This window comes from Propithecus coquereli, unplaced genomic scaffold, assembly GCF_000956105.1.
Source record: "Propithecus coquereli isolate 6110/MARCELLA unplaced genomic scaffold, Pcoq_1.0 Scaffold11, whole genome shotgun sequence".
Classification (NCBI taxonomy): domain Eukaryota; kingdom Metazoa; phylum Chordata; class Mammalia; order Primates; family Indriidae; genus Propithecus; species Propithecus coquereli.
In genome coordinates, this window is record NW_012134969.1 from 11,393,386 (window position 1) to 11,417,475 (window position 24,090).

The 24,090-nt window shown below is 36.4% G+C and overlaps 1 protein-coding gene across 1 annotated transcript in view; it reads right to left on the reverse strand.

The window, feature by feature from the left end:
• CDADC1 (cytidine and dCMP deaminase domain containing 1) overlaps nt 1-24,090 on the reverse strand; it is a 37,566-nt gene that overhangs the window by 3,050 nt on the left and 10,426 nt on the right. Inside the window, exons 4-9 of the mRNA XM_012648677.1 lie at nt 22,589-22,766; nt 17,115-17,684; nt 11,625-11,674; nt 8,721-8,890; nt 6,314-6,503; nt 2,745-2,805 (exon numbers count right to left, since the gene is read on the reverse strand). Of these exons, the coding sequence (XP_012504131.1) occupies nt 2,767-2,805; nt 6,314-6,503; nt 8,721-8,890; nt 11,625-11,674; nt 17,115-17,684; nt 22,589-22,766 (1,197 nt within the window). The 3' untranslated portion in view covers nt 2,745-2,766. The remainder of the gene's footprint in view (nt 1-2,744; nt 2,806-6,313; nt 6,504-8,720; nt 8,891-11,624; nt 11,675-17,114; nt 17,685-22,588; nt 22,767-24,090) is intronic.

The window sequence follows — 24,090 nt, forward strand, 5'->3', positions numbered from 1 at the left end:
TTTCTAATTTTAGTAGAGGCGGGGTCTTGCTCTTGCTCAGGCTGGTTTCGAACTCCTGAGCTCAGACAATCCGCCCACCTTGGCCTCCCAGAGAGCTAGGATTACAGGCGTGAGCCACCGCGCCCGGCCACTTTGCTCAATTTTTCAATGGCATCTTTTACTTCTTAAACATTTTATACCCTCTATTTCAGTGGTCCCCAACCTTTTTGGCACCAGGGACCAGTTTCATGGAAGACAATTTTTCTATGCAACCTCCAACGCCAGTGTTGGGGAGAGGCTGCAAATACAGATGAAGCTTTGAGTGAAGCTTCACCCGCTGCTCACCTGCTGTGCAGCCCAGTTCCTAACAGGCCACAGACAGGTACCGGTCCACAGCCCAGCAGTTGGGGACCACAGCTCTATTTGATAACTCCAAAACATGAAGTTCATGGGAATCTAAATATGCTATTTGTTGTTTCTGTTCACTTTCACTCACGGAGGTATATTTTCTTCTGTGTTTGGTGATTTTTCAATTATGAACTCATGTTTTATTATATCCTGTGGGCCTTAGCGAGTTTGCACTTGCCTCTGCCAGGAGCCAGGAGGTGCACCTGAGTGGGGGCGTGTTAGCTTCCTTTGAGCACCTCCAGCTTCATGTAGGAGCCTTAGCTTCATTCACCCACCTTGCAGCAGACCCCAGACTTACTCTCAAGGGCCCAGATTATATAGACATTTGTCCCCAAGGCAACTCTGGCTTTGTGTTTACTTACTGTTCCTATTCAGATTCTTACAAAATGTTTCATCTTCTTATCTCAACTTTTTTTTTTTTTTTTGAGGGCCATATGGGTGGTTCCTGGACATTTCCCTGTGACTCTTTAAAAAGAGTTATGGGCTATGTGGGTTCCAGTTCCATGCGGTGGAAGAGCACTTGAGAGGAGTCAGTCACACTGCTTGTCTCCCTTCCTTTCTCTGTCCCTGCTACTGACACTGTGAGGGTATCCTGCAGCAAGTCCCCGCTGAGCTGATAGACTAATTTGGCCAAAGGTCAAGCCCCAGTCTAGCAACAAAGCTGGTGTTTCAACATTCATCTGTTGATTTTTGTGTTTATTTCTCAACTGTATCAAAAATCGGAAAGGAACCACACGCTGTATGCGTCCATTTATAAGAAATGGCCAGAACAGAAGAATCCATAAAAACCTAAAGAGTGGTTGCCTAGGGCTGGGGTCGGGGAGAATGGCAGTGACTGCAAACGGGCATGAGGTTCCTTTCTAAGATGATGAAAATGTTCTGAAATTAGGCTGCGGTGATGGTTGCACCACTCTGTGAATATACTAAACACCACTGAATTCTATACTTTAAAAGGGTAAATTTATGATATATGAATTATATCTCAGTAAAGCTACTATATAATTGAAAAGGAAATAGGGATATTATTGATATAAAATAATTGTTCAAAAAATGCATATAAAACATAAACTTATAGTTCAATGAACCGTCACAAAGTAAATATACACTTAACTATCAGATGGATCAATAAATAAAGCACTGCCAACAAATCAGAGGCCTTCCTCCGTCCCCTCCTTCCAATCTTGGGACTTTAACCATAAGCATGTTTCCTTTCCCTTAGTGATCTAGGAATAATAAATCCTAGATACAAGCCCTTTGTTGATTAAAAGTGGCGAATATCTTCTCCTTTGCATTCTTTTAATGACACCTTTGATGAACAGATGTTCTTCATTTTAACATAAATTAATTCATCTTTTTATGATCAGGGCTTTTTGTATCATTTCCCTAATGACAGGAAATTACCAACTGACCCCCTCAAACTGTCACTGAATATACATTCTTTAATCAGAAACATATATTTTCTTTCCTTTGGTTTTTTTTTTTTTTTCTCCTCATAATTTTTTAAAACGAACGGTGCAGTAGATTGTATTTTTTCCAGATTGCAAACAACTAATTTACTATTCAAATAAAATAAAGCTAATTCAGAACACAGAATATAAAGATATTCACATAGAAATTATTTCACTTTTATATTTCTTGATTTTTCAGGGTAAAAATTACATTGTTATTATCAAGAAAACTTACCGTAAACTTCCATTTACCTAGAATCCAAACAATCAGATAACACAGCTACTATTTTTAAATAATATTGTATAGCACTAATGTCCAAAATTATGTGCCTAAGGAATTGTAAGATTTCCCAAAGATTATATCGCATTCAAAATATCTGTGTTAGTATACAGATAGCAAAGTTTTGAAAACTAGTAATTCATATATGGTAGCCATGATGATTCTTAACCGGATTATTTAAGTAACCATAACGTTTCCATTCTCTGACCAATCTGGGAAAATGTGGCTTTATCCTAGAAGAATGTATATATACTCATCATTTGGTCATAGAGCCATCCATACTAATTATACATATGTTTTCTTTCTCACTGCCCAAGAAGCTTTTGTTTTGGTAGAAAAGACCATTGTTGTCTACTGTTTCATATAAATTTAATTTATAAATTCAATTTGTACATAATTATTTGCAAAACTGTAGTTTCTATAGGAGTAATTCTTAATCAGCACTTTTCATAGCACCTAATATATGGTAGATGTTTATGAACAAATTGAATGGCAAAAAGCTAACCTGCAAAAAGAATATTCTCCATCTATTAACGCCACCATTTCCATCACCGGATCATTAAAATCACTATGTATCCTTTCTCCTCAGCAAAAAAGTTAACCTCAGTGTAGGACTTGCAAATACTTACTTTCTCTCCTTCCAGGCTCATTTTATTCAAGACCATAAGCTCCTGATGGATTCAGCTGCCACTGTAAGAGGGCACAAACATTTTATTTATGTGTTTAAAAGGATTTAATAAATAGAATTTCACCACTCTCCTTTTAAATATCAAAACAGCTTTTAAAAAATACAAGGAAAAGGAGTTAGCATGTCCATATCAACAAAATCCTAATAATGCCACCCTGAATGACCCTAAATGATACGACTTCTGGGATCAGAACTGATACTCTTAGTGAAAGCAGGGACCTTAAAGTTCCTTTACATTCACTTTACAGGTAAGGAAGTGGAAGACCAGAGGATTGGAGAGACTCGCCCCAAGTTCCACACTAACTACAGGCAGTGATAGAATTAGAACCCGGGCCTGCCGATGCCTTGCCCTGTGGAATTAACACCACATCATATTCTATCTCCAGGTCCTACAGATCCTTATGATAGCTAGAGAAGGCCTAGCTATTAAAGAATGAAAATATGACCAAGATTACCTTGCCTGCTAATGTTGTTATATCATATAAACTATTATTTACATCATATCATGTCATTTTATATCATATAATATCACATATTATATTTCCTCAGATTATAGTTTTCCATATCAATGATTCAGAAGGAAATAGGGAAGCCTGAAGATTCTCAGAAATTACAGAGAAGACTGAAGCAGCAGAAAGGAAAAACAGAGAGTAATCAGTATCTTATAGCACAGCCCTTCCTTTGTTACCTGGCAAGAATCTCTATCCAAGTCACTAACGACTTAACCAAAAAGGCCACTATCTCAGGAGACAAGATTAAGTACCACTTATTTGGGAGCCTCTTCCATAAGCATCAACTAGTTCATGAGATTAACTAGTTAATATCTTGAGCCTTGAGGGGGGATGAGATACAAGACAAACATTTTACCACGTATAAAAAGTCCTTAGAAAGGAGGAGTATCTAGAATTGGTTGAACACTTACAGAAATGAGATGGTCAGAGTTAGCATCAAGGAAAAAAGAGTACTTATAAAGGGTAGGAAGTTACATAAGAAATTACCAGAAAAAAAAGAAAGAAAGAAAGAAAGAAGCATGTTTAGAAACACACCTAACCACTAAAATATCTAAATCTTAATTTCAGCAGAATTAAAATTAAAAACCAATAATCTTGAATTTATATTTAAGGATATTCATAAAAAGTCTTTTTATATCTATAAAAATGTAGAAACAATGTAGTCCAATAACAGGGGAAAGGTTAAATAAGTTAGGTTAGAATATTGTGTAATTATTAAAAATAATTTTTGAAGAATTTTGAATGACACAGAAAATAGAGCAACATGTTAACAGTGGTGTCTATGAGTTGTGAGATAATATATGTTCTTTTTTATTTTCCTAGTCTTCTAAAATGAGCATATATTACTTTCATAATAAACAATAGTAATATGACCTAATAGAGAACCATCCAAATATATTAAACAGAAAAAAAAAAAAAAAGAATTGAGTAAGTGGACATGGATATACAAATCCAAAAAATCTATTCTTGAAAATAGTATTAAGCCGGGCATAGAGGCTTACGCCTGTAGTCCCAGCTACTAGGCAGGCAGAGGTTGGAGGACTGCTTGAACCTAGGAGTTCAAGACCAGCCTGGGCAACATAGTGAGATCCCATTTCAAAAAGCAAAGAAAATAGTGTTGCCCCCCCAGCCTAGTTTGCTACAACACCACTTATCTCAAGGTCTATGGTAACATATCAAAAAAAAAAAAAGTAAAAAATTTTCAAACAAAACTAATTTACTTTAAATCTTAAAAACAAATATCAATTTACTGACATTCATACCACTTTTAACAGTCTAAAAGTAAGAATATAATCATTATTGCAATTCAAATTTAGGACAACTACTAGTGTGTGTTAATCACTGGAATTTACAAAACTAGGTGTTTTTGCTAACCATCTACATAATATTTCAAGCCAGGCCAGATGAGGGGAAGGGTGAGAGGATGGACAGCTAGTCTGCGTGGGAAGGAGAACAGAGAACAACCATGAGTACATCTTTTCTCTGGAAAACTACCTGAGTGGGGTTATTACTCCTGGGTGGGCCTGGCCCCAGGAGGCATTTCTGCTTCCCATCTCTGACCCTGGGGCCTCCCTTTGTCCTCCTGCCTCCTTCCGCTTCCATTGCCCTATTCTCTGATCTTCTCATCTCTTCATTCTCTTTGCAGATGAAAAGCTACTGAGACCGCCCAGTAAGCAAGATATTTCAGAATTCGCAATAATTCATTACTCATCGTCCTGAAGAGCGAGGTCACTTCATCTTTTTGAAAAGAATTTGAAAAACCTATTTCTCCACATTCTTCAGGAGGAATGAAGAGACAGAAGACAAAATGCGGAACTGGAGAGTTCTCTGACTAATGAGACAGAAGCTTCTATTTGGTTTTACAAGAGGAGCATCTTTCTCATCTTTCCCTTCTTTCAGTGCCACATCATCCCCTTCTCTTTTAAAACCATGATAAACTTTAAAACAATTAGAAATAAAAAAACAAAAAAAATGAAAACATTAAAAATGGTTAAAACTTATGATATTTCATATATACACAGAAACTAGATAGTATATTCCTACATTTAAAATTATATGTGTGTATGTGTGTGTGTATAAATGTTCCAGGCACCCTGGACTCAAACTGATGCATATAACAGGAATGTAAAGCTGAAATTTCTAAATAGTTATTCATATGCTTTTCCTGTCCACTGAAAATTCTGGTATATAAATGTTACATTAAATGCTGGGGTTAAATCATTGGATGTCATAAAATCAGTGTATGATTCTGGACAGGATCCTGTTGCTACACAGAACATTACTGGGGCAGCTGGTGAGCCCTGGCTGGAATCTGTGGAATAATGGCAGTAACGTATCAATGTTAATTTTCCGATTTTTGTGGTTGTATTGTAGTTATGTGGTTATTCTTAATTTTAGGAAATAAAGGGTGATCTGGTATCATGTCAACAACTGCTGGGAAAAAAACTTCTTTGTAATGTTTTTATAACTTTTCTGTATGCTTAGTTAAGTTTGTTTCAAAATAAAGTTTTTTAAAAACCTAAATAGTAAAGAAGTATAAAGAGGTTTTTAAAAAATATCACATAGGAAATTCTATTTTTTCCTGATTTTTCTCATGAGAAATGAGTGTGTGTTTGTGTGTGCACGCATCTCCCCATCTGTTAGGTGATCTGAAACAATCCTCCCCTCTGTCCTGCAATCCAGGACAGAAAGGAGGGATGAGGGAAAAGACGAGTCAAAGGTTTTCTTTTATCAGCCACCAGATGGCACCAAAGGGCCTACTTGCTCAAGATATGCAAGGTCAACGTACAATTCTCTACGGAGATTTTAAGTTCATAAAGCAGGGGCCCTTAGCTGAACATTTACAGTTAGATTAAGCACTTGCATATAAAAATAAATTCAGTGATAATAATTTGTTGAAACCCTTTAAAAAGGTGGGAATTGCTAATTTACAATATGCAGCTGGGTACCTAAAACATTAATAGAAAGTACACCTTGAAAAAAATGTATATCTACTTACTGTAAATTTGCTCACTCCCTCAAGTTCCCCAAACTTCATGTAGGAGATGTCTGCTTTCTTTTTTCCAACATCTATGTCCCCTGCATAGATTTGTTTTATGCCTGCACCTTTAATTAAAGGTACACATTCATCACATGGGCACTTTGTCACAAAAATCATGCTTCTTTCTTCCGGTTTTATTTCTTGACACCTACAAAAAAAATTTACAAAATATTAGGAAGGTAGTTTCTGAAAGGGTAAGTTATTTCTTAGAGAAATATTTAAACACTCAAATTGAGCTGTTTTTAAAAACCAATGTACATTATAAACAACAATCATCGAACCTTATTCTTGCTGAATTAGTGCATGTTCAAAATATGTAAATTCATAAAATGTTACAATACAACCTGGACATGACAATTATTATAACCAAAAATCATTTACTGATTCTAAGTAAGATGCTCAGTATCAGATTACAAGTAAATGAAAACAGAAAGAGGCAGACACCAAAGAGGGAGAGAGAGAGAGAGATAAAAAGGAAAACAATGCTTTCTAAGTAAGTAAGTACCTCTTTGTAATACTGAAATTAGAGATTAAAGCTAACAGCCTCCTTAAGAGCTACCATGTGTGATCAGACATTAACTCATGGTAACCAAGAGACCTAGCCCTATTTGGTACCTAATAGATACTTAATAAATGCCTACTAATTGAATAAATTAATATCAAAGTTATGTTTTGAGTTATAGTTCTCTTACCCCTTCCCTATTATAGGATAACTTCATTTAAGAAAAGTTTGGATTTGACATATTTACACCTCTGTACAAAATGAAGCAAATGAATCTGTGATGAAGAGGACAAGGAAAAGAACAGGAGATTTGTGGTGAAATTTTGCATGCTGGAGGTAGTTCAGGACTAAGAGCTGCTGTCATCTGAGGCTATGAGGATTGACTTCCAGGTTCTGTGGTTTACACTGCTCTTGCCAGCTGTCTTCAATTCCCCCTCTGCCAGCTGGTCGAGACTCTCATTTCCGCTCCCTTGGACTAGGGCAACAGAGTTCTAGGCATCTAGTCTGTTCAAACAATACCCCTGCTACCTATGTGATCCACAGAGCATGGCTGTGTCAAAGCCATTCCGTTTCCCTACTACCAAATACAGCCTGAACTCAGCATCTCCTCTCGTCTAGTCCCAGCCTATCATCGTGAGCTGCATTCCCATGTGTCCACATTCCAGCCTAAGGGGCACATTCATGTTCCTAAACACATGATGCATTTTCCTACTTCTAGACTACTGCTTATGCTGGAAGCAAGAATGGTCTTCCCTTCAAGGACGAAGCATCTCCAATTGCCACAGTCCTAGCGATTCTTTAAAGCTTTTCCTCACAGAGCTTTTCCTCTGCAATCTCCCCTCTTGTCTACAGCAGCCCCTGAATGTGCACAGCACTGTGTTAGCCTCTCCCACAGAATCCACTTCGTTATGTGGATGCAGTCTTATATCTCCTACAAAGTTAGAAGCTCTCCAAGGACAGGAGCCACGTCTTACTCAGTTTTTTAATCCCCTAACCTCCTCCCTTTAATGGTAAAGGCTGAGAAGTGTTTGTGGAAATGATCTAAATTAATATTAGAAGGAGGTAATGTTATAATCTCTAACAAAAGCTCTTTTAAGGCAATTTGGTTCATAATGAAGTCTATGTACAGTCATGTGTCACTTAACAATGGGACCACGTTCTGAGAAATGTGCTGTTAGGTGATTTTGTTGTTGTGTGACTATCATAGAGTGTATTTCTATAAACATGGATGGTAGAGCCTACTACACACCTAGGCGATATGGTATAGCCTATTGCTCCTAGGCTACACACCTGTATAGCATGTTACTGTTCTGAATACTGCAGGCAATTGTAAGACAATGGTATTTGTGTATCTACACATAGAAAAGGTAATGTTTTGTGCTACGATGTTACAATGGTTATGCCACTAGGTGATAGGAATTTTTCAGTTCCATTATAATCTTATGGGACCACTGTCTTATATGTGGTCTGTGGTTGACCAAAACGTTGTTATGTGGCACACGACTGTATTCATAAATATAAATATATGTGTTCTAGATTTAGAAATAAGGAGAGCTTAACATCAAGAAACAGGATGAGGCTGAGCAACACCCTAAAGGAAAAACTTCAAGCTTCAAAACTTTCGTATTGGAAAGAGAGGGAAGAAAAACAAAGAGTTGCTCAATAAATTAGAAGGCCTGGAGAATCTATGACAATAGCCTCCTCAGGTCTGGCAGTGAGGACCAAGCTTTACCAAAATTATAGTTCTGAAAAGAAAATTTCTTAGAATTTGAAAAAGGAAATAAATTACAACTACACGAAAATGAATTTCAACCAACCCTTGCTACCACTTTAAAGAAAAGTACATGTAAAAGACTATCATACCTGAACGTCAAGGCATTCTGCTCCGCATGTATAATGTATCTGAATTTCCTTATTTCTCTGTCTTTCTGCTTGTCATCCATGTGTGGGAAGTCAGCATACTCAGATCCAACAGGAAAAGCATTGTAACCACATCCTATGAAGTACATAGCACCTGTTCCATCACAACTTCTCTACAAAAGTGAGAAAACCAGCAACGGTTAGTTTCAACATTCTGAAAAGGCACTTTGCAACGTATTTTTAAAGCTTGCTATCATACTCTGTGTAATGAATATTCAATTTTCTATGACAAACTGAGCCATCAGAAAAAAATATACAATATCAGATCCTCTTACTGCAGTGTGGTCTTATCAAAGCTAAATTCCAAGAAGGCTGATCCCCTCTCTAGTCTAAATCTCAAAGTAGTCCTTGGTTTTAGCAATTAAGTAAGTGCTATATTATTTAACTCACAAATTCTTTCACTTGATTCAGACATTTTCCCCCAAATGGATTATAAGATCCCGGAGAGCAGAAATCATGTCTTAGACCTCTTTTCTATCCCTTAAAGTACACATGTTCGAGTGTTATGTACATAGCAAGTACTCAATATGTGATTGTTAATTTCTTAGGTGCTCTGTGCTGTGCTACTGCTTAACAAGTTAGAAATTTTAATAATACTTTGAACAGATAATTTCTGTTGCTGGGCTAAAAATGTGCTATTGTTTCAAAAATAACAAATGCATTTCCCTTTAATATTCAGTATTTATTTAGCTTCTATTATATATAATATATTATCACAGAACTTACTTCAGTGGCTCTTTCGTATTTCTCTCAATCAATGGCATATTAGTTGTTAATATGAATGCTTTATCGATTATTATAATGAAACATTTCACCAAGGACATGTTTGTAATAGTTTGGAATATGCTATAAACCTCATTAAATTTCAATATATTACAATTACTCAAGTGATAGTATCAACAGACTCATTACAGTAGCAGCTTAATAAAAATCATGTTATAGTGAGCCAACAAAAGCCTGGAAAGAAAATATTATCTAATTAATAAATTTTCTTGAGCATTTACCAAATGTGAAACATCATGCTTTGTTTTCTATGCATAATTTCATTTGATCAGTTCTCTAAACAACCTAGAGAGTAGTAGTATTATTATCCCCATTGTACAGATAAGGAAACCGAGGCCAAGAGAGGTTAAATAACTTGTCCAGGATCACAAAGCTAGTAAGTCACACAGCCAGAATTCAAGCCCAGGTTGCTTGACTCCAACTCACATGTCTTTCCACTTTACCATGCCGCCTGCCTACACTAGAGATAACTGGAAACTGAAATTCTCCACAAAGTAATTAAGAACCAGATGTTAAGCCAAAAGGCTGCTGAGCATTCACTTTAACACAAATGAGAGTCCCAATCATAGGGCAGGCCTGTGGCAGGTGCTGGGAAAACAGCTGTGCACAAGAGAGAAGGGTCCCTGCCTTCAGGAACCTTATAATCTGGGGAGGGTAAGAAACAGGGCACATAACTTTAACCGTGGTGAGTGTCACAAATGAGTCGCACAGAATGCTATGGGGATTTCTGACACAGGAATCTATTCTAGCAGGAGTTAAAGGTTGGGGTAGAGATATGCAGAGTCAAGAGGCATTCCGAAGGTGGAATCCACTGCACGGGGTGATTGATCGCCTGTGTGGAGTAACAGGGAGTGAGATGCTGACCACTGACAAAGGAGCAGGATAGCAGGGAGGATGCTGGATGTACTGGCTGGGTCAAACCTGAGGGCCTTATGAAACATTGAAGCAAATTGTCAAATTATTTGCTATAAAGTCCATTGAAGCAACACTCTGGCTCCTATTTCAGCAAGCTATATGGTTACTAAATACCTCCTGATTCCACGCCCTCCTAACCCATCCCTGTAACTCCAAGTCCTCATCATTTCTTTTTTATTAATCTATTTCCTGTCTAGTCCACTTCCTTCTTTTTATAAAGCAAATATAATCAAATCATTTTCCCACTTAAAATATTTGGACTACATTGACCAATACAGTCACTGCTGTCCACATGCGGTTAGTCTAGAGAGGAGCCGAAAGTGTAAAATACACAAAGGATTTTGAAGACTTAATACCCCAAAAATGCAGAAATCTAAAAAATACAGAATAAAAATTTGTATTAAAAAATGTATATATTGCTTACATGTTGAAATGATATTTTTGGACTTTTAAAAAGCTTTTTAAATGTGGTTCCTAGAAAATTTTAAATTCTGTACGTGGCTTGCCTTTTATTTCTGCTGGTTAATGCTGTGCTAGGACATGCCACTGTCTAAAGTCCAAAGTCTTTGCGTGGGATACAGAGTTCTTCATGGCCCAGTCCAATTTGTTGCCCACAGTACATACAGCTCTGGACTCCAACAGGCCAAATCACTGGAATTTTCCCACATTCTTTCACCCCTACCTCTGCATGTTATCTTCCTACCCCTACTAACTTGATCTATCTGATGAACTCCTCTCATTACTATTGCCAAGAATATTTCACTCACTTCTCCAAGCAGAGTAGAGGTTTTTCCCCTATGTTCTCACAGTACTGGTTATATAATAATTACACTTATAGACCAGTCTCTTTTTAACTTCTCTGTCTCCATCACTAAACTATGAGGCCATGAGAGGCAGAAAATGGGATCTTTAAATCCTCGGTGTGCACTGTGGCACAGTGCCTAACCCGTAAGGGTGTTTAATAAAGGTTTGCTGAATGAATGCATCTATCTAGAAAACTGTTGAGGCAATGAGCAAATGTTTATAGAATGCATGCACTATTACAAAAATATTAATCTCAGTGGGTCAGTGAAATATCATGCAGTGAAGACTGAACTATGTTTACACAAAATCCAGGTTAAATATTTAAAGAATTATTTCCATACTTACAGATTTCCCTTCTGCCCAAATGACTGCTCCAACTCCTGTTTTATGATCCTCTGAAAGATATATGGCATTTAACTCAGCAAAAACCAATGATCTGTTAGTTTTGGAGATACATTTTTCCAAAAATAATAAACATTTACTGAAACATATTTCATAAATGCAGCAGCAATCCTTGACATCTTCACTAATTATAGACAAGTATTAAAATAAATACTTTGAAGTATAGAATATGGGAGCTTAGGTATGAAATCACTAGACAAGATCACACACGATGTGTATGTGGAGGGTACTGGAGATGGCACTGCCCACAGTCAGTTCTCTCTGAACTGTAACCAGAAGTGCAACTTCATTGATTCTCCACTAGCAAGTCAATTTCTAAATGACTACTTCTATAGGTGATGAAATTAAATAAAGGTTTCTGAACTTTATGCATTTCATATAATAACTGCTCACAACAACCCAATTTGTCTTCTCCTAGCATTTTCTACACTCTAATCATGGAAAAGACATTTTACGGAAATGTTCTTGCTAAGAAAAAAAGCCCAAACTTCTAATACAAACATAAACAAATCTTTTTTTTAATATAGTAATCATTTCATTATGTATACATATATCAAAACATCATGTTGTACACCTTAAATATATAAAACTTTCATTAAAAATTGTAATTTAAAGACTCAGAAAAATTTCTATGAGTTCTTTGTCCAAATTTCAAAATTTTCAATTTCTTAGAATAACTTCTCAGAGATGAAAATATAGAATATAAGTGTATAAGCATTTTTAAAACTCTGGATAGATTTTAACAAATTATTTTCTATCCCAAAAGGTTAGATCAATCTATATTTGAAATAAAAATAGTATATAAGATTTTCCCTTTCTTATATCTAATTAAACATTGGGTAGCATCACTAAAAAGAATGGTAAAAGCATTTTTGTCAATCTGATGGGGATGGTATTTTGTTTTGCATAAACGAATCTTCATGGACTTTCCTATCTCTCTATCTACATATTTTTTACCTATCTATCACTAGAAGGTACACGAAGGAACTTTTGATTTAAACAATATGTTGTTCTTTCCCTGACCTTCAGTTTACCCTGAGGGGGAAAAGAATGACAAGTTATCATGCTCATTTCCAGATCAAGTGGCAGAAGTTATAAACAAACATAAGATTATAATTTCCCTGCAGAACCAAAACCTTTGCAACAAGTAAAGCTGTATTTCTTTTTTTTTTTGTAAAGCCGTATTTCTTAAAACCATTAATCTGAAACAGAACATAAAAAAAAAAATAGAAATTCTACATATTAAGGATCTACTTTTGCCTTCTACACAAGGTTGAGTAAGTTTCTAAGACAAATATACGCTAATTATGAAAACCATAGTATTTATCAAAATCTTAATAAGGGACTAATGTGAATGTACCCTGTAGCATTTTCATACCGGGCAGGATTAAGTGAAACTGGGCTTCACCCTACAATTTCCTAAGAGTTAATCCTTCCAATGATAACATTTAAATACCTACTTTTTGAGAACAGTACAAAGACAATCTGTGCCACAATTGCATTAAAAACTAGGATGCCTTATAAATAAGTTAACCTTAAAAAAAATTTCCCATTTCCAGTTCAAGTAAGCTTAGGTTTTCGAAATTATATCACAAAGCATTGGTATAATTTATGTTAAGCACTTTTTATCCATGATCTCATTTTTACCCTACAGGTAAAGCAGATAAAATTTCCATTTCTAGATGAGAAAATAGAGAAATTAAGTGACTAAAACTTAGCCCTCCAGATCCAACCTACTTGCCTTTCCTCCACCCGACCCTTTGACATCAAGGATTCCTTAACAAAGATGTCTGCTCACTGAGTGCCTCGTCGGAGCCAAGTGCTGTGAGAGGCTGAGTATTTAGCGGTGAAGCAAACAGTAGTCCCCATCCTCATGCAGCTTACAGCTGGATGGGGAGCAGCATAGTGACAAGGAAACGAGCAATCCATATGTGCTGCGCTCCAAAGGAAATGAACTTGATGCTGAGGGGTAGAGTACACGGGATGACTTACTCCCATAGAGTGGAGGGAAAAGGGATTTTGGTGTAAACAAAATTTTGTTCCTTCCTAGACCTTTAGAGTTCAACATGAGGGGCAGAGAATGTAAATCAATTGCTTTACGCACATACCTAAGGCAAGTGGCAGAAGTTATAAACATAGATTGTATTTGCTTACAAAACCAAAACTTTTACTGCAAGTAAAGTTTTACCTAATTCACGCATAAATCGGAGGTGGCAAATGAAAAACTAAAATAGAAATTCTTCATATGAAGAGCCCACTCTTCCCATCACCAACACTAAGTATTTTTCAAGTTATGTTTTCTTACTCTCAGGAGCCACTATTTCTGTTTCAGTCTAGGGACAGACCACACTTTGTCAGGAGGGCAAAAATGTGAATTTTCCATCAGCTTGCAGCTCTACTGCCTAGCTAAGCTACAATTAGTTAAGCCATGATAATATTCTCTCCCACTTATCATTTCAAGTAAGAATACATTTTCATCCATAACAAATGAAGTCCATTTCATCCAGCCTCAAGGCTGGTAACAGACTGTGGTAATTTCTCAAACATCTTTTTATGTCTGTAATTTTTACAGAAACTGCTCTCTATGATCTGGTCATTCACAGGGTTTTCTCTGTACAACTCTGCAGGAAAGGTCAACTATGATCACTGAGCCAAACTGCTGGGGCTCTTTGATCACTGAAAGCCAGAGAACTCTTTGCTCTGGAACACAGGCGTGTGGTTACTTTAGCTCCCAACCCTGTGGTCATGATGGTGTTTGTCAACCTACTCCATAGACCACTTGCATCAAATCGCTTGATGCTTGTTAAAAAGATAAACTCTTGGCTTCCACGGAGATCCCCCAGATCCACCTCTCTGAGGGAGGTGGGCAGGGCTCGGGAATCTGCCTTTCTTAGGTGCTCCCCCTTTGATCTTAGGCATATCAACACCTGGGACTCGAGTCATGACTTAAAACAGTTCTTGGCTACTCCAGCCTACTTTCATCAGTACTGTGGTCCAGGAGAAAGACAATCCTTAGCTTTGGAAAACACCTACTCTAGTGGGGAAAACAGGACACAAAAAGAGATCAAAACTCAATCCTTAAAACAGGTAGATATGATGCCCTTCTACTCTTTTCTCCTGCAAGAGTCTAAACATTTTGCACTTTTTTGGCCACGTCAGGTATTCTAGAAACATACTTTTAATGACACCTCTGTGGATCCTCTTTATTCATCATTCAAAAAGCAATTCCAAGCACCTACTTTCAATTATTTTTAGAGGTTTCAGAATTCATTTTAATCAATTTTAATGTATATTCTTAAACGACATGGTCTAATGAAATGGTATCTTCATCTATTAATTAGAAAGAAAGAAAGCCGTCAAACCAAACTGAAGAGTGTGAAATTAAAAACTTGAGTAACTGGAAACACACTATGTCATGGGGATATCTGCCTTGCTGGATGGCCCTCAATGTTAAATATGTATGGAAATCATGTAGCTCAGTACCTGACACATAGTAGGTGCTTAATAAATTGTCGTTGTTATTAATCATCAATGAAGAATTACAGGTCCAGAATTCCTTAACTGAAACCCCTTATATCAACTTTTTTTGAATAGTTTGATACACTTTTGTGGCCAAATCTGACCCAAATTGAGTTGTTTATAGCCCTTAATTATTCTGCTTAGTGCAAATATTCCTATTTTTTTTACTACAGATGTATTCATGTGTCTGATTATAGGGCACTGTCCCAGACCCCACTGGGGGTGCTCTATAACAGCATATATACCATATTACTTTTTTAAAATCTAAAAAATTCTAAATTCCTTTTCATCTGGCCCCAAGCGTTTTGGATAAGGGATTGTGGACCATTTATCTTTGGATATAAAAATATTTCTTAGAGTGCAGTGGCATCATTATAGCTTACTGCAACCTCAAATTACCAGGCTCAAGTGATTGTCCTGCCTCAGCCTCCCGAGTAGCTGGGACTACAGACGCATGCCAGCATGCCCGACTATTTTTTTCTGTTCTTGGTAGAGACAGGGTCTCACTTCTGCTCAGGCTGGTCTCAAACTCCTGACCTCAAGCAAGCCTCCTACCTTGGCTTCCCAGAGTGCTAGAATTACAGGCATGAGCCACCACACCTGGCAAAAAGATTTCTTTTATCTACTCAACACACATTGTGTTTAGTGCTAAGGAAAAAATGATGATTAAGACACGGTTTCTTTCCTGGATGAACGCACAGCAGAGAGGAGTGCATGACAGCAGAGTTGCATCCTATTCGGGATTTGAGTTCCAGGTAAAAAATCATCCACAAACAACCCTGAAAAATCTTTTAAACTGCCTATCAAATACATAAACATGGCTTTAGGTACAAAACTGTGCATAGTAACAGGATAAATTTATAATTTAAAATATACAGTATCTAACAAAGAATATATATACAAATTTATATCTGTGCCTTCGGTATCCCTTTTTTTTCTTAGCCCCCCTCCCCATCTGCCCGCTGATATATATACTGCATCTTAAAACACTAGAATTGCAGATGGTATGATGAGGTGCTCTAGGAGACGCAGGAGGCACTGAGATCAAGCAAAAAGAACAGCAGGTTCGCATTTCCAATCTTACTCTGGAACACAGGGTTCTGCTGAATTCTAATCAGCGAAGGGGCATTAGTGAATTATATCTACGACAGCTGTTGCCATTTATCTTCTGTCTTTTTGAATGGTTTATGGAAACATTCTTTACAAAGCTGGAGCTGGCAAAGAGACTGACATATAACCCACAATACAAGTACACTAAATCAGACTTTTGTACAATACTGTTGTTGCAGTCAGTTTGTGGCTATAGAATCGAATTCTTTAATAAGAATTGAGGGATCATCAACCCTGCTGAATGTCAGAATACCTTGCAGAACTTTTAAAAAAACAAAGGCCCATTTCGTACCTGGTTAGGGACTTGGTTTAATAGGTCTGGGTTAAAGTTGGAGCATCTGAACTTTTTATAAAAGTTTCAGTGATGATTCTGATATGCTGCCAGTTGAGAACCTCTAATCTACTGAATTTACTTCAACAATATTTTTACTGTAAAGATTTTTTGAAGTTTTTATTAAATATTGCATACAAAATATTGAAGAGTTAACAAAAATGAATGATTTTGGTCCTCTTTCCTTTCTCTTTTTGTTCTATCTTTAGTGAAGAGCTCAGTGAACAGTGAAACTGTAAGAGCAGAAAGGTCCTAGATTTTCGGGTCCTGATTTATAAATAAGGTACTGAATATAAGGAATCCTAAAACTGCTAGAAGAGTTATCCACTCAAGGGTCTAACTTCTCTATATTGTATGAACAGCAAAATTTAGCATCTAAGAGTAAACGAACTCTATTATAGATGAGATGAACACTCGAGACAAATCCAACCCAACCAATCAGCCCCAATTTATGAACTAAGCATATAACTCACCAGTTCGATATGCCAATAACCTGGCCTGAACCATGCAGTGCCTTGCAATTTCTTGTGGCAAACTTTGATTGTGAATTTCATTAATCTGTCCTGGATTGCTACAATAAAATCCGAAGTGTTTAAAGTTGGGCACACTGGAAGCTACTATGGCCAAAAGTAGGATAAGGTCTTTCATGTTTTGCCTTAGATTGCTAAAGTATGGATTTTCACACAGGTTCTCCAAACCTATAGTCATCAGTATTTGCTTATGCATTTCTTCATTTGAAACCAAAAATAACATTTCATATTCTTTTATTCTTTCTTGTTTACATTCAGAATAAAAGTCAATGTTAGCATCCGGCAATATTTTTGCAATTTTTTGAATAAAGTCACATTTGTAAGAGGTCTCCTCTACAAACTGCACCATATAACACATCACAGGCTGAAGTAAGACACACACATGGGCTCGACTGTTTGACTTCAATCTTTCCACTGCTTTGGCATCTAACTTTGCATCTTCAGAACTAGAAGCCTCAGTAAGCAAACTTATTTCTGGATCAGAAGGCCAATATGAAATTCGGTTAACTCCAGCTGAAATACAAAATATAAAAGGCAATTATCTGATACATGTTAGATTTAGGGTTTTCTTGATAAATCCACCCTATCATTGCAGATCTAAAGGCCCCAATACAATAAATGTCTATTATCATGTCACCTACGATATAGCCCAAGGGCTGGCAAATTACCACTCACAGGCCAAATCTGGGCGATTGCCGGTTTTTGTACAACTCGCAGGTTAAGAGTGGGTTTTGCATTTTTAAACAGAGGGACAAATCAAAAGAAGAATATTTTGTGAGATATGAAATTACGGGAAATTGAATTTTCGGTGTCCATAAATAAAATTTTATTGGCATACAGACATACCCATTTATATACATAGTCTTCGGCTGCTTCTGCATGGCAGACTTGAGCAGCTGCAACACACACTATATGACTTGCAAAGCCTAAAATTTTACTATCTGGCCTTTTCAAGAAAAAGTTAGCTGACCTCTAACAGATCCCATGGGAAGGCATTTGTGGAATCACCGGTTTTGCTAAGTGTGTCCCAAAGGTCAGTGCTAGTATATACCAGAGTCCTCCATAGTTAATTTTCAAAATATTACAGCCAGCAACTGATATTGTCTAGAGTTTTGTATCTGGAATAAACAATTCATTCATGCATTAAAAATGTTCCTGTCCTCTGATTCAGAATTCTTCTAAGAAGCCATTCTAGGAAAATATTCTTAATAGAAAAAAATCATGCATGCGTGTTTAGTATAGCATTATTTAAAACAGTAATAACCCTAAATGACCAAAATAGGGGAATGGTTAAATAAATTATGGTATAATAAAAGATACCAACAATGTCCACAAAGAATTTATAACATGGAAAAATTCTTATGCGATGTTGGGGTGGTGCTGGGGGGGCAATATTTACTTTTTTTAAATCCACAGAATTAAAGACAAAACAACAAAGGGAACATTTTTCAATCAATGCAACAGAGGAAAGGTTAGTAATCTCTAATATACAGAAAAGATGTTAATTCATTAAGAGCACATATGAATTGACAAGAACAATAAAGCCTCAAGAGAGACAAAAGATATGAACAATTTACAAAAGAGAAAACATAACTGGATAACAAGAAAAAATATTTTAATTTGTATTTGATATTGAATGATGAGATGCTTTATACATAGTTAAGCATACACATGCTCGTTAATTAATGAATAGTTTACAACAAAGAGACCCCTTTGGTAGTATCTCATGTAATTCATGTAATTTCAGCTAGGAGAGACAATTTTTTTGTTTTTTTTTTTTTGGTGACTGAGCCCAGAAGCAAATAGACAGATGGCCCACAGGGTGTTCTAACCTTCAAAATAATAGATGAAGTAAAAACTTTAAGTTAAACAAATGAACATTTCTATCTACTCCCTGCTACTCCTGACTCACTGTGGCTTGCGCTGCAAAGCAATGTTGAAACCCTCACATCACTCTGGTTGCATTTCACCTTCCCTTTGTTCGAGTTCTCATAATCCATTTCCTAACCAGCAGTGACAGTGAACCTTTCATCTATGTATCTTAGTTGTTCCCAATAATCCTCGATTCAAGAAGAAGAGAGGATGAATACTTTTTAGACAAACACTCATGTACTAGTGGCAAATGCTCCAGCAGAGGTTCTCAAATTTTTGGATCTCAGGATCCCTTTACACTCTTTAGAATTTTTAAATTATTCAGGACCCCAAAGAGCTTAGTTTATGTAAAATATATCTATAAATTACACTTGATGGAAAAAACCTGTATTTTCCAAAACAACAAAAATTAGTGAGAAAAATGGCATTGTTTTAAATTTTTACAAGTATTTTTAATATTTAGCTTAAAAGACTGAGATCAGGATTCTCTAATCTGCTTCTGCTTTCAATTTGTTGCAACAGGTTGTGTTCATTTAAGTATATGAAAAGTATCTGGCCGCATACAGATAATAGTTGAAAAAGGAGTATTTTTACAGCCATTTCAGATAATTGTGAATATTCTTCCTTAATGTTACATAAAAATTTGACAAGGGAGAGTTTCTTAAAGGTTAATTACAATGTGGAATCTGAAAGCATCTCAGCAAACTTTGGTCTGTCTTGCTCTTAGAATGGCTTTTACTCATGCATGATTTTGTACTATTGTGCATTGGTCATTTGGAAAACAATGATTTACTGATTTTATAATATTTTTAAAAATCCCACTGATTAATACTGCCACCAATCTCATCAAAAGAGTCTAAGTATTTCAAAGCTGTCAAGCTCACAATATTGGATATGAGTTTTCTGAAATTCTAATTTTCACTTGAAAGCTCAAGTTTTATCACTGGGAACAAATAATGTCAGTTGTTTTCCAGAATGTGGCAGGATTATTTCATTTATGAGACAATGTCTGCCAAACATCCAAGTCTAAATAACCTTAGTTTACCAGTTCATGATGTTCCATGAAAAAATTGGATAATTCAGTCTGCAACTCAAACAATGGCCTAAGTGGTTTTCCCCTAGGCAATCTTCATACTTAGGTTGGTTCGTAACAAAAGTGCTTAATGCCCTCCTGTTTCTTCATACAGAGTATTAAAAAGATGTGTATGCAAGGGTTGGGACTTAATAAAATTAATAATTTTTACTGTCTCATCAAGGATATCCTTATGTAAATTTTTTTTTTTTAAATATTCCTAGTGCAGTGAAGAGTGCAACGATTACCAGCACAGTATGGCACCACTGCCCTGATTCATAATAGTGCAACAGTAGTTTTACCTACCATTGTTTTGGTACCATTAGTGTGTACGTAGTGTTATTATGAAAATAGCAGTGACCCTGAAGACCAAGCAAGAGTCCACAGACCTTTTGAGAACCACTGTACTACAGAAATGTTTGCTTTGTAACTGAGGTAATAGTAACTAATTTAGCTGTAGCATGGAGTTCAACCATGCCCCCTTCCCAAGACAACTGAATAGTACATAAGCCTCACCTAACATGGAAATTTTGTTTATACAAGGGTCTAACACCAACATGAAAGCATTTTCATTGTAGGGCTTTCCTGATTTCCCACACTTCATTATCTCTCTTGCCAGGATGAAATGTCTTAACTCGAAGACATCAAACAGTGATGAATTCCCTGCATTCCCCTATTCTCTCGCATTCGTGGCTCTGAGGCTATTAAGAGTGCTTTCAGTAGAGTCAGCTTGGCACAACACACAACTATCTTTTATTCATTCTTCTCCCTTGACTCTAGAACAGATCAGTTAATAAATGTTTTGGTTCTTTCACATACTTTCCTTTATATATCAATGCCACTATCTGAACCCTATTTCATACCCTGCCTAATGCAACAGTCTACTAAGCAAGCTCCCCATCTCTAATTTCTCCCCACTCCAATTCAATAACAACAGAATTTAAATCACGTTACATCCTTCTCAAAAATCTTCAATGACCCCACATTATCTATAAAAAGGAATTTTAGGTCAGTTAAGCACAGTGATAAAATGAAAATCCAATCTGCCTGGTTAATTGAGGAAACGAGAAAAAATTGCTGCTACTACTATCATGCCCATCTTCTCTATTTATTGGTAACTGCAGTTGAAAGATTATATTATAGAATCAAATCACTATCATAAATACCTACCTGCTTGAAATTACTTGTTGCAGGAAGGGAGCTTCTAGCTGTGTGACCCATTTCTTCTATAAGTTCTGCCATTTATAGCTCAAGGCATTGACCTCAACACAGATCTAATCATTACTCTTAAGACTTTGATGTAAATAAAAATAGCTCTTCCTCAAAACAGGTATAGGAACTTTGTTCTATAAGATAAAGTCCAAAGCCTATATAGTTTTTCAAAGTTCTCCACTAAAGCCTCAACCTATCATTATAATCCATCTGCCACTACTCTCCAAGAATAATCCTCTGTTTCAAATTCTGACCCCAGACCCTTGCTTCTTATACAACCTGATGACTCCACATGTGCTGTTCTCCTAACCAGGAATGTGTTTCTCTTCCTTGACATCTGATCCATTAAGATCTAGCTTAAGCACTAGCCTTTCACGACATGCCAATCTTCAAGGATCACTGTTTCTCCTCTGAGATCACATGTGACTTATCACTCATTTGGTACTAGATGATGTGTTTCATTAAATTGTTATTTTGGACTCTAAATACCACCTTCAGGAAAAGGATTACGAACCACGTTAATTTTTTTTTTTTTGATCTGCCATGGTGCCTATGTACAAGATACATATATTTTATTTTAAATGGAAGAATGGTTTGCATACTTACCTGGGTACAAAATATAATCATAAGCACAAACAATTTTAGTGAGTAGCCTATGTGGCAGAGATGGATGACTAAACATTAAAAATCTGTGCTCCTCTTTCCAAAAGTATAGAGCAGTCATTGGAAGACAGCTGCCTAGCCAGGGACTACAGTTCCCACAACAGATATGAATGGAAATGATGTATGTGACTTCTAGCCAGGGTTTTTAAGAAGCAGGTATGTCCTCTCTATTCTCCCTCAGTCTGCCTTTGGATGCAGAGGATCAAGGCCCTAGAAATGACAATACAATAAGATGGACAAGGCCTAGGCCCATGAATCAACCACACGGAGAAAAGTTGCGTGCTGTTCAGCAACACGTGCGTTGGACTAGTATACAGATGATAAATATCTAGTATCCTAAGCTACTGAAATTTGGGGGCTTAACTGTTATAGCAGCTAACATTAGTCTACTAATAAACTGAGGGTCATTTAACTGGTGAGTGCACAGGGTTGAGACTAGAATCCATGTTTCTGATTCTTCCTTTTCCAGTATGTCAAACTATCTCCCAATATGTATTTATATTTTTAAATTATCTCTGTGGTTTTTGGCAAATTTATTCCTACTGATTGCTCTCAGATAAATGTTCTTAATCCCCAACAAAGCCTTATCTGCACTTACCATTTACAATCATTTTCAAACAAGCAGAACATGGTTTTCTGGAAAAGTAAAGATCACAGTTTTTCAACTTTGACCCATGTTTAATAAGAGCAATTTGCCCAGCATGTAAATCTTCACTAGAACAGTGGAGACCAACAATTTTCATATTTTCCACCACCACAAGACCAGTTCTCTTCACCTACATTAAAATATAAAATAATAACTTATTAGTTATAACATCTAGTGATCACATCATGGATTATACTTGATTTATTAATAAAATGAAAGTTTTGTTTAGTACTTTATCTTAAGAGTTTGTATGAAAGTATATTTCTCATTAGATCCAAAACAATTTCTGAAAGTTTGGTGTTGACTTTATACCAGAAATCTGTAGACCTAGGCTCTAGGAACCAGATAATTAAGCATGCAATTATCATTAATTTGTTCTAGTGAAAGATGAATACATTTTACCCGAGTAAGGGGCAAAAACCAGGTCAATTTAACTTGTTTCTTCTAGCTGCTAGTCTACGACTATTTAGCCTTAAGCTTCCAGCTAGTAATAAAGAAAAATTTCAAAAACCCTGATTATATACATGGATAAGTAAAGCCCAGAGAATTTACATGACTTTCTAAAAAATCCAGAGATGGCAAATGGCAAAAGATAAAACTAAAGTAGAAGTCATCTTAAATTCTAAAATATTTTAAATATTGACTAAAATAAAGGTAATTCTCAACTTCTAAAAAACTAGCTGTACTAATTTTTAGCACTATGGCAGTCTAGACTAACATAGTTGGGTCCCACCTACTACAAATATATAAATAATTTATAACATCAAAAAAAGGGAAGATATATGCTCAGGTGTCAGAAAGGAAGAGAGAACTCAATGGCAGCAGTGAGCCTGAGCTACCTTAGCAGTACTCCACAGAGAGGGAACTGGGCTTATCCTGATTTAAGCCTTGTAGGCTGGGGACTGGCTGGGTTCTAAAGAGTTCCAATGGACCTCTTTGAGTGAAGGTTTACTGTTACTTTGAACCTAAAGTGTCCCAACTTATGCAAATATTAATCAAAAAAGCTTGTGTAAACAATATTAATATCAGATACAACAGACTAAGGTAAAAAAATCAGTTCCACATAAGGCACAAAATAGGCTATGCTGTTCTCACAGCAAAAGATTCTGAAGTAAGAATGCAAACCTGATCCTGTTTGGAACCAAATGTCACGACATGAGGGGAACTTGGGCTGAGGATAGGGTGTCCCTTATCCCCCCATCCCCTTCCAAAGAGATTTTACCCCATACTTACTCTCCAATACAACATATCTGAAATCATTTTAAGGATCAAACCAAAGCTATATTAATTAAATAGTCAAGTTTCAGGTTCAGTTATGAGTATAAATGTTTCAAACTATTGAGGAATGATATTTTGCAAAATGCCTAAAAAGAAAGAATACAGATGATTTCATGGAATTCCCTTTCTGAGTTAACCAACCATCTCCTAAACTATAAGGACAAAAGGAATACAGG